The 16,944-nt window shown below is 36.2% G+C and overlaps 1 protein-coding gene across 5 annotated transcripts in view; it reads left to right on the plus strand.

Moving 5' to 3' along the window:
- Positions 1–16,944, plus strand: part of UBR3 (ubiquitin protein ligase E3 component n-recognin 3) — a 101,959-nt gene that overhangs the window by 68,291 nt on the left and 16,724 nt on the right. For all 5 annotated transcript variants that reach the window (XM_041472774.1, XM_041472775.1, XM_041472776.1 and 2 more), the window contains 2 exons: positions 937–1,022; positions 11,055–11,160. In XM_041472774.1, the coding sequence (XP_041328708.1) occupies positions 937–1,022; positions 11,055–11,160 (192 nt within the window). The remainder of the gene's footprint in view (positions 1–936; positions 1,023–11,054; positions 11,161–16,944) is intronic.

The following is a 16,944-nucleotide window of genomic DNA, read 5'->3' on the forward strand; positions in this document are numbered from 1 at the left end:
GCCTAAAATTCTAGAATAGATGTTAATATGGATTCAGTCACATTATATCGAACCTAAAATAGTTTCATTTTTCATTAAAGGACAAATTATGTTTCGAATGAGATTTGCAGTTTGGATTGAATTAGCAAAACAACACTTCAGAATAATAGAATTATATTCCTTCATTCTAATTTTTGAAATGTATGTTGACTTACTAAAACAGGCTCTCAGAGAATATAACATAAACTGTTTGCTCCAAAACTTGAGAGTAAAAGATAATGCAGCAATGAAACATCCAATTCCAAAATTAAACAAAATCATCAAATTTGGCTTAAACAATTGGTGCCTAAGTATCAGATCACAGTAATACTGAGAAAGAAAGCATCAGTGTGGCATGCAGAGATTCAGTGACACAACTACTGGTTCATACTAATGAGCTGCAGTGAATAGCATTTCAGAATTAACCTCCAAGGCTTTTATTAACTAACTTATCTATAAAGGGCAGTGCTTTAATTATAATTTAGACTGTATTCATATTTAGTTGATGCCATATCCATTGTACTGTCTGATTGTCTGAAGTGAAACAAAAGCTCTGCCAATGGAGAGAACACTTTTTAGATGTATATGATTGACTGAAAGTTAGCCAGTCTGTATATTGTCTTTCCAGATTTGAACATAAATTCCCTTATTATGCTGTGTGTGCATACAGAAGAAAGCCACAGAATTAACAATTTTGAATTCTTCTCTCACTACTGTGTTAATATAGTACTTAAAATCATACATGACAATATCTCAATAAAGTTTGTTGTGTTCTGAGCTGTATTTTGGCAGTATTTCACACTAAAGATTAGTTCACAGTATTATTTAGTGTATGCTGGGAGTTTGTCATGATTCATTTGTGCCTGTAGAAGCTTGAATAATCTTGTTCCCTTCAATACTGTTATGTTTTTCTTACAGAACAAACTTGGAACTTGAGCTGGTCCACCGAGGAGGAAATTTGTGTTCAGGAGGTGCAAGCACAGCTGGGAAAAGATCATGTTTAAGTAAGTTCCATGTTATTAAATGCAGTATAAATTATTAGAATATTGAATAAAGATGTCTGGTTCTTTCTGGTATTTTCTAAATTACATCAATTTTTTTCCTTTTAAAACCATTTTTTTTCTGCCATAAGGAGTCTTTGGTTTTTTGTTTCTATTAGAGAATGCACAAATTCTTCATTAGAGCTGTTCATGTCTTGTGAGTACAATTCTTTAGAAATCATCATACTATGCATGTAATATTTTTTAATAAGTTTGCATTTTTGTGAGTAATACTAGAAGTATTTTAGGGGTGAAACAGAAAGCTTTGTTCCACCCTGGTTGTTGCTAGCAATAGGAAAGGAGTTTGTTTTCTGAATGCTAATATAGGTCATGACTTAGTGCCATACTTTGAAATATGCAGCTACAACATCCCATGTCTTTAATTTGTCTAGTTCTTCCATGAAGTTTTGCAAATTTTCTTTCATAGTAATTTTCAAATTTTCTTGTACTAAAACCTTTAGTAATTGTCAAATAAAGCAACTTCTTGCTGCCAGAAGTGTTTTTTTCTGAAAAGAAAATATTTTAATCTTTTACTGGAATATAAACAGTTACAAGTGGACATTTTCTTTTGTCATGAAAAACTGGAAAGCCTGCCACAATACTGCTATTACTACTAATGCTTATTTAAGTCAAGCTTATGGAGCAATGGCAGCAGATTTCATAATAAAAAAGAAAGCTTAGGCCCATTCTGTCTTTTGGTACACAATTTCTGGGGGATGCTTTCCTCATCCTTTGAGGTGACAAGCCACCCAAGAAATCTTACCAGGTGCTATGCTGTCCACATTCCCTCTAGGACAAAAGTCTTCTGTTACTGCCCAACTAATTTCATTCGTATGTTGTTAATTTATAAAGTAGTTTTAACCTGTACTGCACATGGTCTTTCCCCATGCAAATTCAGTCAGCCAGGATTCTGCAGATAATTTATACTTAGATTGCAATGTATTTTTAATTGTATGCTCACCAATAAGATATAAACTTTCTCCCTGAATTTTAGCTTCTTACTAATGTGTTACCCGTTTCACAGGAACGTATTTGGAAGAACATGATTTGGATGAGCAGGCTAGGGTGGAGATTTTAGTTTAAAATGGAAAACTTTTGGAAAGTGAAACAATTTGTAATGATGTTACACATAGTGAGAGTGTATCTTTGTTTTGACATGGCTTTACTGGTAATAAAATTTCTTGATGTTTTAGGGTTTAGAAGAATGTATTCAGGGAAGTGGCCAGTAATTTGCAAGGTCATATTTTTATCTCACTGAGTTTTTCAAAATCAGGACATCTCAGTTTTTAGGTGTGATTTATATCTTAAGATAAAAGTGAAATGAAAGACATGCATTACATCTTAAAACACTGTGAAATGTTTGACATTACATTAAATTTTTGCTATACGTACCTATTTAAAAGCTAGCTAGCTAGATAAATACCTCTAAAAGGGAATGGATTTTCTGATGGTGTCTCACCAACTAATGTTACTAAGTGCTGGAAGATTATGACTTTGCAGAGTGCTTGAACCACTGGCTTGGTGGGCAGCTTCCTTTGTGTACATCTCTGTAGCTTCACTGTTGCTATTTGCACTACATCAGTTGATATTGAAAGGGAGAAACAACCTCAAAGTTTGGGGTTTTTTTTGTTCTTGGGCATTATTTGAAGAAAAAAGAAGGAAAAAAAATGCCACCAAGCTAAGGCCTGATAGCTGACACTAGGTGGTTTGTATAATACATTATTTCATTTTTTTCTTAGTCTTACCACACCATCCTTTCAACATCCTCTTGCATTAAGAAGGACTGTTACATTCTTGGGACCTGACTTTGCAAGAAAGCATACATTTTGCTGATGGTCTGTGAACAGAATTGTCAGGAATTTTAATACTTATTTCTCAAGCCTTGAAATACATGGAAAATACTTTAATCACTGGAGAAATTTCTTTTTGGAGAATTACAAAATCGGAAATGATACATGGAGGATGGATTTTAACTGGAGAATTGTGTTATGCTGAATGGATACTTCAGCTAGGCATGACAATTTTAAGCCTCGTTTAAATTCATATGTCATATTTACCTATTTTTCCAGCCTTTTTAGTATTTTGCCATTGGCTCTGTATGTTTCAGAAAATGAACAGGTTTTCCTTTCATCAAAATAGATTACTGAAACAAACTAAATGTACTAAACTTCCCAAAAGTTAGAGATCCTTCTCACACATGAGAAGTAAAGAAATTGTCTTTTTCAAGAGAAGCTTTAAGATCACATCAACTATTGCTTTTAAAAATATGTGCTAATTTACAAAATATAAAGTGTTCATAAATACTTCTTTTTTGGTTGGAAATCCACTGTGAAACTTTGCATTAATTGTCTGTAGGAAAAGTAAAATAGCCCAGTAAGAAAAGCTTTGTTTTCATAGAATCACAGAGGCTTAGGTTGGAAGGGATGTTAAAGATTATCCCCTTTGTATCCAGAATTGTGTATTTATATAGGGAGAAGAAATCTTTTTCCTCGTGATGTGATTTGACTGTTTTGATATATTTGCACACAGAGGTTTAATCTGAAATTGCTAGAATATTGATTAAACACCATACTGATGATTTTTTAAAACCTGATAACATATCTTGATTTTATTTTCTTTTTCTACTTAGGATACTTTGCATTTTGTGTACAATAATATTTTTCTGTTCCTTTCTTAAACTGTTGTGTAGTTTTGAGTGTATTGTACTAGTGCTTTTTCCTTCAGCACTTGCTAAAAGGATTGTAGTCATATTTCTGATAAAGGGGTGTGGACAGCATCTTACAACAATGCACTTGGTTTTTTCCACAGTTTTGGGTAGAATGGTAAATTTTCTTATTTACATCAAAGTCATATTGGTGTTTTTAATATTTATCTTGCACTCCAGAAGCATTCAAGGCCTTCCAGGTAAAGGCACCACGTATATGAATGTGTTGTTATGTTAAGCAGCACAGAGAGGTGACTGTCATCTATTCCTGATTAAAATGTTCACCTGTTGTTTATGTTCTGCATTGCTACTCTGAAAAATTGTTATGTAGCAATCTAGTCATATTTAATCTTGCATTAAAATAGACTTGTTTTTTAATGTAAGGTAATGGGATTCTCCTAGAACAGACCTGTACAGTATTTCCATTTAATATTATTATATTTGTGTTTGGACATTAGGCTAAACATGACTAGTGGGAGCAGGGTAGTTAGCTTTACACATATAGCAGGGTTTGTTTTCATTAATCCATTATATAATTGCATGTTTCCTTCATTGCCTCTTCCATATCCTTGCATTTAAGTTATGAAAAATTGCAGTTCTGTAGATTCATATTCTGAAGTACATTTTATAATCCTTCCATAGTCATTTATTTTTCTAAGAACAATCCTGGTTTTGAAGTTTCGTTTAAAATGTGCCTTCAACTTCTTCATTGTCTTCTGCAGTGAGGAAAGAATGTTTTTTACAATCCATACCCCATCTAGAACTTGAGTACTGTTTTGTTTAAGTCTTCCTTGCACAGTATTGAAACAGCTTTTGTTTCTAAACGTCTTTCATGTCAGGTTCAGCAGAAGTAATCTAAAACATAACCTGGTTTGGCTTTTTCTGTGTGTGAGATACTAAGGGTTTCTTTTGTGATTAAGCATACTACTCTGTAGTAGTCTTGTGACAACTGTGAAGTTTGGTGATTAGATATTGTGGAAAATGGAATATGTTGTCCCAGGTGAGCTGTTACAGCAGCAAACATCAGGGAAGATGGTGGGAACAAATAGGTCAAGAGCTGTTTAAGTAGATTGCACCGTGAGGGCAGCTACTCTTGGGAAGCAAAATTAAGAATGATTAATGTAGCTCTCGGTGGCAATGACCAAGTGTGTGTGAGAAGAATGGTGAAGAAAATTTGCCTGCAAAGTTGCCATTTTAAGGCTTAAAGTTTGTATGTGCAACCAAAAAATGCAAATAGTATCCTATTATTTTTCACTTAAAAATCAAGTTCTATTTGAAGAACTACATTACAGCTTTAGAGTCTATGACTTTGCGAATTCTCATGGGTTTAGGGAAAATTATGATATATAACAGCTGTACAAGTCTTATTTCTCTGTTTTATAAAGTGTAATAGACCTGTTTGTCTTCATTGTTCCGTATTTATCAAACAGGGTCAAAACAAGCATTTATGCTGAATAATTGTGATTCCTCTGTACAGTTTTTAAATAAGGCCTTGAGCAACCTGCTCTAATGGAATATGGCAGGGGTCTGGGGGCGTTGGAAGTACATGATCTCTAAGGTCAATTCCAACCCTAAGCATTCTCTGATTCTGTGACCTCTCTTTAACTTGTGTAGATGTTTTTCTTTGCTATTCACACTCTGGTAATCTTGCACTAGTTGATGAACAGTTCCACAAAATTTAAAAGTTACATATAAATGAATTTATAATCTTCCTTTTTAAACTTTGAAATAGTACTTTTCCTTCTGTCTAGTATTTTTTTGTTTGTTTTTTTTGGGTTTTTGTTTGTTTGGGTTTGTTTTTGATGTTTTTGTTTGTTGGTTTTTGTCTTGGTTTGGTTTGGTTTTTTTTTTCCTTTTTCCCCTTTGTGAGAAGGATAGGATTAGGGTTTTGGACCAAGATTAAATATTTTATCCTCTTGTCCTTTGGCTTCAGTTTCTCTGTAAATGAGCTCCTTATCCTTATGCTTCCCACAAATAGCAGTCTGGCATTGCACCATCAACTGCATTAACTGGAAAGGATGTTATTTACAACTGGACACCAAAAAATTATTTAAGAGTTTTTAAAATTCTTCTTAAGTAGGACATCTAGCACCTTTGTAACTTCTGGAATGGCTCTAAACATTGAGCTTCGTGGGAGTTGTTTTGGTTGCTTGGTTGGTTTGTTTTGGTTTTCTTTTTCTCATTCATTTGAAGCCTTTATCTTGATTGTGGTGTTAGTTTTATCAGTGCTTTTAGTGTTTTTGTGAACATAGAAACTCATTGTTTTTCTTCATGATTTTTCCATATCAAATTTTTCAACCATGTTGAAAGTAATGGCTGTCTCCATTTTATCAGTATGGGCAGTGACACTTGGAGCCTAGTATTTCCTGTTGAGAGAAAAACCTCATTCTCTTATCATTTGCAAGTTTGAGTTGCAGCTGTCTCTTTCCTATAATCGTTGATGTGGATATGCTTGCAAAGAGTCCTATGCAGCTCTCTGCAGCCACTGAAAATAAAAAGAATAAAAGAAGTTTTCAGGAATGCCTTGCTGCATTGGGTTTCTGTGATTGATTGGGCTTTTTGGCGTTGCAGGATTTGGGTTTTTGGATTTGTTTGCTTGGTTTGGAGTTTTTTTCAGTTAGGAGGTGTCAGTCTGCAGATCCTTGGTGCCTGTTCGTGCTAACTTGGAAAAAGCACTTTTTGTCACCAGCAGATGATCTTAAGTATTTTCTAAAACACTTGGTATGCCACTAATATCTAGTGTGGGAGAAGCAAGGATAGGTACTGTTAAAATTCTGTTGCTAAAGTTGATTTCATACACTGGCAAGTTTGGTGTAGAGGGTAATTAGCTGCTTCATCAGCAATGAAGACTTAGTGAAGATGTGAGATTTTGTAAAGACTATCCAGTCTTAATGCCTTAATAGGCTTTTCCTGACCTTCATGGCTTTTTACTGATTCAAGTCTACTGTATTGGGGATGAATGGGAAGATGTTATCAGCAGGTCTTTGCTAAGTGGACTATGTAAATCTCTACCAGGAGAAAAATATTTCTCAATCTCCTTATTGACAAGTCCCATCTGGTTGTTGGTGGTTTTAGTTATAATCTGCATTCTTCTTGATAGTCCCAAGAAACTTTGGGAGAAGAAGGAGGAAGCATCCCTGGTCTGGTAAGACCTTCAGAGTTGAGACAAGGATGTTTTCAGTTCCACCTGCAGTGAACTGCTGTGTCACTTCATGATGTTTTCACGTTGTAAATATGAATACTAATTTAGGGAATGTAAAAAGGGAAATGTGGATCAAGACAGAAAATTCCACGACAGTAGTATATGTCTTGAAATAAAGAGAGGAGATATAAACACATTATCTAGACTGTTGCAAGCAAGACAAAGGCAGCTAATTCCTTAGTTTGTTTTCATTATGGCAGCACATTGTTCTACATTGCGGAATTGGAATTAATAACAGAAAACATCATCTGATTTGAACTCTGGTAATTTGAGAGTTTACTTTACCAGTCAAGAGACCAGAAGAAAACATGTAGGAAAAAAGGGAGCAAAACTTATGTAGAAATTTGGGATCACTTTGGCAAAGATCAAACCAAGATTACAAGACCAAAACTTAAAATCTGAATGCAGTTTCCTGAATCACTCATTTTTGTCAGTTGAGCACAGCATTTTTAGAATTTCTACCATTCATCTATCAAATTGCTGCCATTTTATGTCTTGAATTTAGTCTTCTTTTGTGCTGTGCATATCACACTAAACCTGAAAAGGGCTGTGAAACTTCCTTTCTGGACTCCTGCTTTTTGCACTGTAACATAGCAGAATATTTTTAAGAGCTTTGTCAACATTTGTAAAACAAATGTGCTTTATTATTAAAAACAGTAAAGAATTCAGCTGCAGGTGTTAGTGCAGTGTGGAAATATAGACAAAATACCCATTATCTTTGGGGTTTGTGAGAGGAGCAATATTACAGTGCTTCCTCTTATAGCTTCAGTCTCAGTGCAAAGACAGTGGTCTTGTCCATTGAGCTGCTCTTTTGAAACTACAGATTTCAATTGAGTTTATTGCTCCTCTCTCACAATAGATTAACTCCAAAAAGTAAATCTACCAAGAACAGCAGTGACAATAACAAAATAACAATAGTTATTGTCATTATTTTTAGAAATGGATTAAGGAATGCTAATAGGACTGAAAGCTAGTTCTAACTGCTAATCCAGATGATTCTGTGAAGCGTTGTTTAAGCTTTATATGTATTCTGCGAAAACAAAGACGTAAGCTGAGAGTTTGACAGCAGTGCATCAATGTAGGCAATACTCAAGTCTATGATCATGTTTTAAAACAATAGTAATCTTGTCCACTCAAATGTCTAAATTTTAGAGCTCTCCCAAGCCCTTGATGACTTGCAGCAATGAGTTATATTGTGCATCCAAATTGTGTGACTGTTAAATTTATTCAAATTAACTGGATGCAGCCTGCCTCAGATATTACCAGGTTATTAGAAGAGGAGTATCATATTCAAATTTTAAAAAAAATTGTTGCTGCTGTGCTTTCTGAAATTAATATTCTTCCAACAAAAATTGGTTAAGAATGATCTTTTGGTGACTCCGAGCTGCAGCCAGGTCCTGCCTTTCCCCCTTACAAGGGTGGGCTCTCCTGGAGAGAATCCTGGAAGATGGACTGTGAGGACCAGAGGGCTTTGGGATACCCGGTGAGGTTATGGCCTTCTTCCCACGCCTGGCCACGACTGATGTTTATGGGCCATTGTCATGGTAATGTTTTCCTGCTACTTGTTAAAAAAACTCTCCTTACATGTATTTTAAAGGTTTCAGGTAGGGTATAAGAAAATGGGAGGACATTCTGTATTTCTGTGCTTATGGTTTGGAATTAATGCATTCTAGAAATACACAGGAAAAGCCCTCGGGTATTCCTTTGGCTCAAGGCAGGTTTCTGCCAGTCCCTCAGGCATAAGGACGTGCTGCAGCACCAAACACTTGATGCGCGTTTAAATTGCCAGTTCTTGCTTCCCAGTGCTCTGGTGTTTTCCTTGGCTTTCTCCAGTAGCTCGTAGTCACAGTAAGAGGTGAGTAAAGCAATTGGAGTGACTGTGGTGTAAAGCAGAAATAGAGCTCGGTGTGTGCCGTGGCGGGGCCGGGAGGGGCGCTGCCCGGCGGAGGAGCCGCGCGGCCTTCATCGCAGCCCCGACGTGCTGTGCGCCGCGGCTGCTGGCCGGCATTTTCCTGGGTAGATCCCACTCCTGGAATGTGTCTCCATTCCATAAATGTTACACATTTGGAGATTACAGAGAAATTCTCCAGGGCTAGAATTTGATGCTTGCCTGCTTAATTTCATATTAGTAAAAGCTCTGGAGAGTAGCTGGTAAAGGAACAGGGGATGAATTAATTACCCTGAACAATTTTCAAAAAAATTTTTTTCATTTTGCGCAGTTGCCCGTTTCTGTTTAAAGAAAGGAAAAGTTGAGGGGGGAAAAAAGCCTTCATTTTAGTGAACAGGCAGGAGGGAAGGCTGGGATGTTTTCATGGGTTTCATTCCAAATAAAACCATGCTTGAGGGCTTTTTTATTATTTTGATGGAATATAAGTATATTTTCAGACTTTATATTTTCAACTTTATCAGCAAAGCAGTGTTCTGCTAAGAATCTCTTGCCAGGAGAAAAGATAAGTTATTTTGTCCTCATTGACTGTTTTTATTCAGAAAGCAGGTGGCAGCTATCAATTCCAATGCCATCTACAGCTCCAATTATTTTACAAACCCCAGGAGCTAATTACAGCCCTCAGGCTCTGGCAGTCAGCTGATTTCATCATGCGACTCTTTTGGCCATTGCGTACCTCTGAGTAATTATCTATTTATGGAAAATAAATTAATAGCTGCTATTTCTACTTGAAAAAGAGGACCTGTGAGTGTGTAGGTTGAGCAAGTGGGTTGTAAAAAGAGGTAGAGAGATTTACAGGAAAAGATGCAAAGGCATCAGTTGAAAGAATGAGAGGTGGAGAAGAAAGATGATGTCAGGATACTAAGGGGAAAAGTTAAAATGAAAGTGAGAAAGAAAGCAGGATCCTAGAGAATTGAACAGGAGAAAAGCATGACACCAAATAGCAAGATAAAGTGTGACAGGAAGAAATAAGTAAGCAAAATTGTGAGAAATGATACTTTAATTCTTTCAGTATACACCTATGAAGATAAAAAAAGATACATTGAAAAAGTGAAGTCTGAATCCCGAATAGTTCATCATCTAGTTGAAGATGTCCCTGCTCATTGCAGGGTGCTTGGAAAATCATTCTGTGCTTTTTGTTGCGTGTACCTTTCTGAAATGCTCTTGACCTAAATGGTGCTTGCCTTCTTGGATGGCTTAATGGAAGGAAGGGTTAGATGTTGTCTTTGTGTGATGATGTGATTCATAGATAAATATAAAATGTGCATTTTAATATAAAATACTGCAGTAAGTCACCATGAGTAATTATGCGTCCTCTGTTCGAAAAATTCTACAAGTGTTTTGCAAATTATGTTTTTGATACAGTGGAAGTACAGAAGGTTTTGAAATTATGAATATCAGCAAACTCTGCCTGCAGGTTGTATAGACAAATCTCTGACATTACAAAGACTGTTGCTACTTTAGTGTCATTGATGTTTTGTGGGTTTGGGGATATTTTTGTCCAAAAGTTACCCACAAAATAACCATATGAAGGCAGGAGGAATAAACCTTTTAAAGATGAAGAACCAAAGTGATCCTCACATAGGTGATCTACCGCTGCTTGCACATAGGCCAGGACTTGTAGCAATTTTAGATTAAATTTCAAATATATGATGCACAGAAGTTAACAGTAAGAGAGAGGAATGACAGTATCTCAATTAAAAGTATATCAGTCTCTGTTAAGAAAAATTGTTTAAGAAATCACCTCTTCTAGCGTAAACCGGAGAGGCAAGTGCAGTGAGCATGGAACCTTGGCAACATAACAGCATATGAAACAGGGCTTTTTAGAAAGGCCTCTAATTAAGCACATGGAGCACCAAAATAACTGAGTTCTGGTCAAAGGTTTCTAAACAACCTTTCTCAGAAGCAATTTTCTGTATATATGCATGTGTTCACTGCCTTCCATTGAAATCTTACTTCTCTTCAAATCCTTTTTTTTTAAAATAAAGCAATCCTTAATAAAAATATGCATGTTAGGGTACCAGCTTATTTGGAATGGCATGATAGGGTTCTCAGAATCTTGTAAAATACATGATGGCAATTTAATGTAAAACAGTTCATATCACTGTATGTAATACTCAGCAATCTGTCTTCTTCCCCTTTCAGATCAGCTGTTTCACGTGTTGGCCATGCACATGCGCCTCTACAGTATAGACTCTGCATACAATCCCTGGAGGAAACTAACCCAGCCCTCGCAGGATAAAAACTCAGAGCAAGTATTTTAATTTACCCAATATCAGTTTTACCTGCTGAAAGAAACATCCTTACAGAGGGACTTCGGGTAACTTTGTCTCAATTTAAGTTCTCTGTGAGGTATTCTGGTGGACTTAACATCTAAAAATCGTATGTATGAATTTGTAAAAATATGTTTTCCGATTTCTTTTACATAAAAATCTGACAAATACCAGTTTTGAGCTAAAGTTTAAATGCACCTCTTGCAGGCTTAAGCACATGCAAATTAAATAGTATTGGGTAAAGTGGATAGGGCACTGCTGTTCTTGATATGGATGCTCAACAAAATTTACATTGAGATAAGCTGGTAGCTTATTGGAAGTTGAGTAATGATTAATAGCTGTAAATAGGTCTAATATATGTGAGAAATAACTATATTTTAGGCAAAACATTTTCAGCAAGCTTATTGTTTTAAGCAAGTTGCTTACCTAAGTTTGCTTTTAAAACATGAACCTTACATACACAGCTGTAAAAGGATTAACAATAGAATAAATTAAACCATGTACTTTGTTCTGCAAGGACTCATCTCCTTACTTGACTTAAGACCTGTCACTTTTCAGATTCTACCTTGATGACAAGGAGAAAGGTTTCTTGCCTAAAACCAGATTATGATTTTTCCTCATAAGAGGAAAACAGTACTTTTTTTTTCTCTTAGCACCTTAAGCATCTTCTTCATACTAAGCTCTACATTTTGTAGCTTGCAATTACGTCAAAAGACTGTCCTTTTAGTGCCTCTCCAGCTGTGTGTTTGTCAGTGCTTCTAGGAGCCTGAGGTAGAAAGCATCATGCAATTTCAAAAACTGATCTAGAGTTGTAATGCCACAATCCTAACTGCAAACTGGGGAAGACTATTAAAACAATTGTTCTCATTTCTAGTTTAAGATTTTATTTTTCTCTTGTACCCAGGCTTATTTTTGCCATAAGCATTAGGTTATTGGAGTAATTAAGTTGTATTAAGAGATTGATTTATAAACTATTAGCAGAATAAAGCATCAAGCATTTTATAACCTGAAAACCTGTTCAGCATGCATTCAAACTGCTTTGAGGGTCTGTTTTCATGTGATTCTGATTGAGCCCTGACCTAGACTGAGCAGTGGGATGATGTTAATAAATGAGTTGTATGGTTGGCTGATTTATATGCGGCACAATTAAGGTCATGTGGCCAGAATGGCTGTGGGACAGATCGTGCACTTCTCATTTTGGCATCTGAAGAGCTTGCTGGCTTTGGAAGCAGCTGTTAATAGAGGGGGCCTACAGAGCTGATGGAGTTCACCGTGCATTGGTCATGACAAGGCTAAAGTGCAGTATGTTAGATTTCATTAGGCAATATTTTGAATCACTTAGAAATTAATGGTACTGTAGGTCTGTAATGCCTTGCTTTGCAGAAGGGTTTGCATGCTGTGAATGCATTTGAGGAGTTCTTGTGTTTTCTGCACTGGTTTTCAATATTTCGTGGTGGACTTGATGGTACTGGTTTGGCACAAAGTCCTAAATGGTTTGTAGGAAGCTACAACTGAAATAGCTTCCATTTTGCCATGAAATAATTTACTGGCGAGATGCACAGATGCTTTTGAGCTTGAATATTTTTGCTCCCTCCTTGTTTTTCCTTCCTTAGTTCACAGGCACCAGAACACTACAAAAGAGGCAATTTGAGGATATGTTTTTCATGTATAAATTGGAGCATAAAATGAGTATCTGTAATTATACTGCAGAAATTTGAAGTGGTAGTTTGACTTAAGATGGCATTCATAGGATTGGTGTATATGATCTGATTGCACACTTCTTAGAGTCACACAGCCTTTTTGAGAGACACAGAATAGCAGATTTTTTTCAGGTACAGAAAAGAGTGCTCAGAGCAATTAGAAGGTGACACACCGCTGAAAACTCAAAAAGCTTAAGAGGATGGTGGAGAAATAATCATTGCAGATTTTAGATGTGAATGGCATTCTGCTGCTTTGAAGTTAACCAAGTCATCTAAATCATCTGACTGACCTGCACATGAGACTTCAAGAAAAGACTTGTAGAAAAAAAAATGTCAGTAAGGGAAAAAGTTCTGTATTTTCTGACTGTAATGCTGTGATGCCAAACAATTTAACTTTAGGGAAGTCACAGAAGCAAAATAACTTCAAACCAAGATGCCATCTTTTTCTATTTAATTTTCACTTTCAATTATTATTTGAGTTAAAAGCAGTTTTCTAAAGAAGCTAGTTTAATCTTCATTTATTTAAAAAGATAATTTTCAAAATGGAAAGAAAAAAAACCCCACATACGCAAAAATCTGTGGAGTGCAAGTCCCCAATACATTGTATTCTCATTTTCATTTAATTGTAGCTATTTTCTTTAAATATACATAAATATTTACAAATAGAACTACCCAGATTTGAAACCCACAATTTTTATCCTAGTTTTCTACAACTCAGCTGTCATTCTTCATAAATAATGTCTTAGATTTCCTGTGTCTGGGAGAACTGATCAAAGTAACTTGTAAAGAGTCTCACAGAATTGCACAGAATTCACTGTACTTCCCAAAACCACCGGTTTTGTCCAGTGTCTTCAACAATTGCATTTAGATCTCCTTGTAGCTAAAAATGGCAACTGAAAGGAAAGACAGGGAGAAGCTCAAGCGGCCACAGCAAGGTTAAGCAGAAATAAGGAAATCTTGAGCAAGAAGATAGCCTATGAAAAAGGGCCTAAATAATGTGAGCTGTGTGGAAGATGAGGGGGAAAAAGAGGAAGCTAAGTCTGGTGAACTGTGAATGGTTTAGTAGATTATTTCTCCTGTGCAGTTTATGTTGCAAAATTCAATGTACGCTTGGTCCCACGGGCTGTACTTAAGCAAATTGTTCTTCTGGGGCAGATCTGGTTTCAATAGTGATCAAATAAACAATTATTGTGGTGCAAAGGGGAAATAATAGCTTCTGGCAGGGGGCAGGCAAGCAGCAGCTGGAGGCAATAATTACTAAACCCAGATGTGAATTTAATGGACTAGCCCAAATAGTCACAGTTTCAGGAACAACAAACATGAAATGAAAGGATATACATGCTTTTTAAAATTTAAATCTCTATGAAGGCTGAAATTTTTGTATCTATTTTGACAGACAGAATATATCAGCAAAGAATGGATTGAGAAAACATTAAGGATCTTAGCAGTAGAAGCACTTGGAGGGAGGAACTGCATGATAAACTGAAATGCTGGGTTATTTTTTCTGGGTTATTGTTTCGCTGATGTTTCATTCTAAGCTAGATCACTTCGGAGACTGTTTATGGTGTCATACTGGGGCAACAAACTGCAGCTCAGGGATAGGACTGAGCAGCTGTGCATAGGAACTTCTTAAGTCACATCTCCATCACAGAAGCTGTTGTGAAATGGGGAAAAAACCCACAGTTTTTATGAAGATACTCTGAGACAGAGAGAGTAGGATGGTGGGACAGTGGGGTTTAGTTAAGGTTTATGCGAGAGGTGGTCTATACATACACGTGCTATACAACAGGACTTCTGTGCTCTATTCCATACAACAGAAATGCTGCCTGAAACAGCTGTCTCTCAGGACATGTTACAGTACATAGGTTTTCACAGTAGTGCCAGCTTTGGAGTGTTTGCTCTTGGCTGTTTCTTCCTTCCCCTGCAGTATAGCTCACCATCTTCTTTGGCTGTGCTAATGTAACTTGGGCAGGCTGCATGAGCAAAGCCAAGCTACAAATCCATGTTTTAAAAAGCTGAAATTGAATGAGTTTGGGAACGGGTGACAAGGGACTGCTGGGGGCACCGTGGTAAAAGAGAACAGGACATGCCCGGTGCTAGTACTGTCAGTGAATGTATAATGAGAAACTGACCTGCTGTAAAATCTGCTGTGACACAATGAAGAGCAAATATGAAATTGTGATTATATCCTAAGGTGCAGCCAGAATGAATAGTAGAATTCTGCACTCTTGCAGTGAATATGAGAAGCTCTGTATTAGTTTGACCTCTCTGCCATATGGGATTTGTGTGCTTTGCTTCTTATCCTGAAAAAATATAAGTTTGCCCTAGTTGAAGCCTTAGTTTAGGTGTACCTATATCCCTGTATCTCAAATTTTCTGTGTCTGACAGTTCAAAGAGATGTGAGGCTCAGAACCTTTCCTTTACTTACTGAATTTCTACCTTTATTATTAGTTGGAGTTAGCATCAACCAAAAACTTTTATGTGTCTCTGGTTGAGAGAAGAGGGAATGGGGAGCATAAATATAAGGAACCACCAGAAGCAAAATGATGCTTATTTCAGAATACAACAGAATTTCCCATTTCTCTGTATGCATTCCCAAAGAAATGACTCCTGCATAACAACTCTTAGGAGGAGGTTGCAGAATACAGAGGCAGAATTTCTCAGCTGTCAGGTGATAGGCAGCCCTGCTTTTGGCACAGAGAGGTGCAGCCCAATTACCTTGGGCTGGAGGAGAGGTCATTTCCATAGGGAAAGCTGAGGTTTGCATTTTTCATTTTAGGACATGTTCATTTTGCACTGTATAGCTTATTTTCACCACCAACTCCCTCTGAAAACTGGATTCAGTATACAACTGTTACACATTTTAATAATTTTATATTACTTTGGTCCTATTTGCTGTTGTACTTGCTTTCTTTTCATTAAGTGCTTCTGTGGCAAAAGTTTTTGTAGTCAGATTTATCAAGCTTGCATATATGCGTTAGGGATTAACAGAATGGACAATTGCCATAAAACACATTTCTAAATACATTTTGTAATTTCAGTTCCATTTTCATAATGAAGAATTTTCTGAGGCTCTTAACAAATGACAGAGCAGTTTTTAAGTGCTTCATGTGCTGCAGTACTTGATGTAAGCAAAAGCAGCTTATCTAAACCCCTGACATTTAATGTAGCTGTGCTTCTCAATTCTTATGAACTGAATAAATTAAGAAAGTAATTCAGTTGGTCCTGCATGTGCAAATGAGGTCATTTATGTGTGATGTTGATGCCAATCAATGATGGTATTCTGTGTATGAATATATATAAAAAATAAAATAATTTTGACAGAACTGGTATTTGACCTAATTGTTACATGACTATTAAACAATATTGATACCTCTGTCACAAAGAAGTTTTGAGCTAAATGTGATCAGAGGGAGTCAGATTTTTTTAATGTTATTCCAAATTAAATTTTTCCCAAGTATATATAAAGTCTATATAAATTTCCCAAGTATGTATACATTAAGAATTAAAGACGAGAAGTAATTTAAGGGATGTCCATGGTTTTAAAGTCATTACACAATGCGGGTTGTTTTAAAATTCAGTGTTGTAGATCATAAAGTAGAACTAGCTGTAGATAAAAGTAGAATTAGAGAGACATAGTGAGGTGAATATCTTCATGGCCTGTATAATTTTGAAAATGAAGTTTGGCAGTGTGATACAAATTTTTGCCCCCCTTGTCTTCTTTAGAATTCTGTGTACTGATTTTTAGAATATTTGGTGTTTATTTAGGAGACACACGCACACATGTGTATATATATATATGTATGTATATTACAGTGCTTTGAAACATTAATTTTATTAAATGATTGATTATAGCAAAAGGGTTATAGATGCTGTTTATTCTGTAGCTGTCTGGGTTCATTAATTCAAAAGGACCAGTCAGACCATGTTTTCCCTCCCTTCATTTTACAAGATCAGTCAGCCATGTGACCATAAGTGTTCTTTTAATCCTCCTCTTGTATGACTGCTTCCATGTGTTAAAATTCATATCACAGATGACTCCTGGAAGTGCCTTCTGTAGAG

This window comes from Pyrgilauda ruficollis, unplaced genomic scaffold (genome assembly GCF_017590135.1).
Source record: "Pyrgilauda ruficollis isolate IOZ18807 unplaced genomic scaffold, ASM1759013v1 scaffold3, whole genome shotgun sequence".
Lineage (NCBI taxonomy): Eukaryota > Metazoa > Chordata > Aves > Passeriformes > Passeridae > Pyrgilauda > Pyrgilauda ruficollis.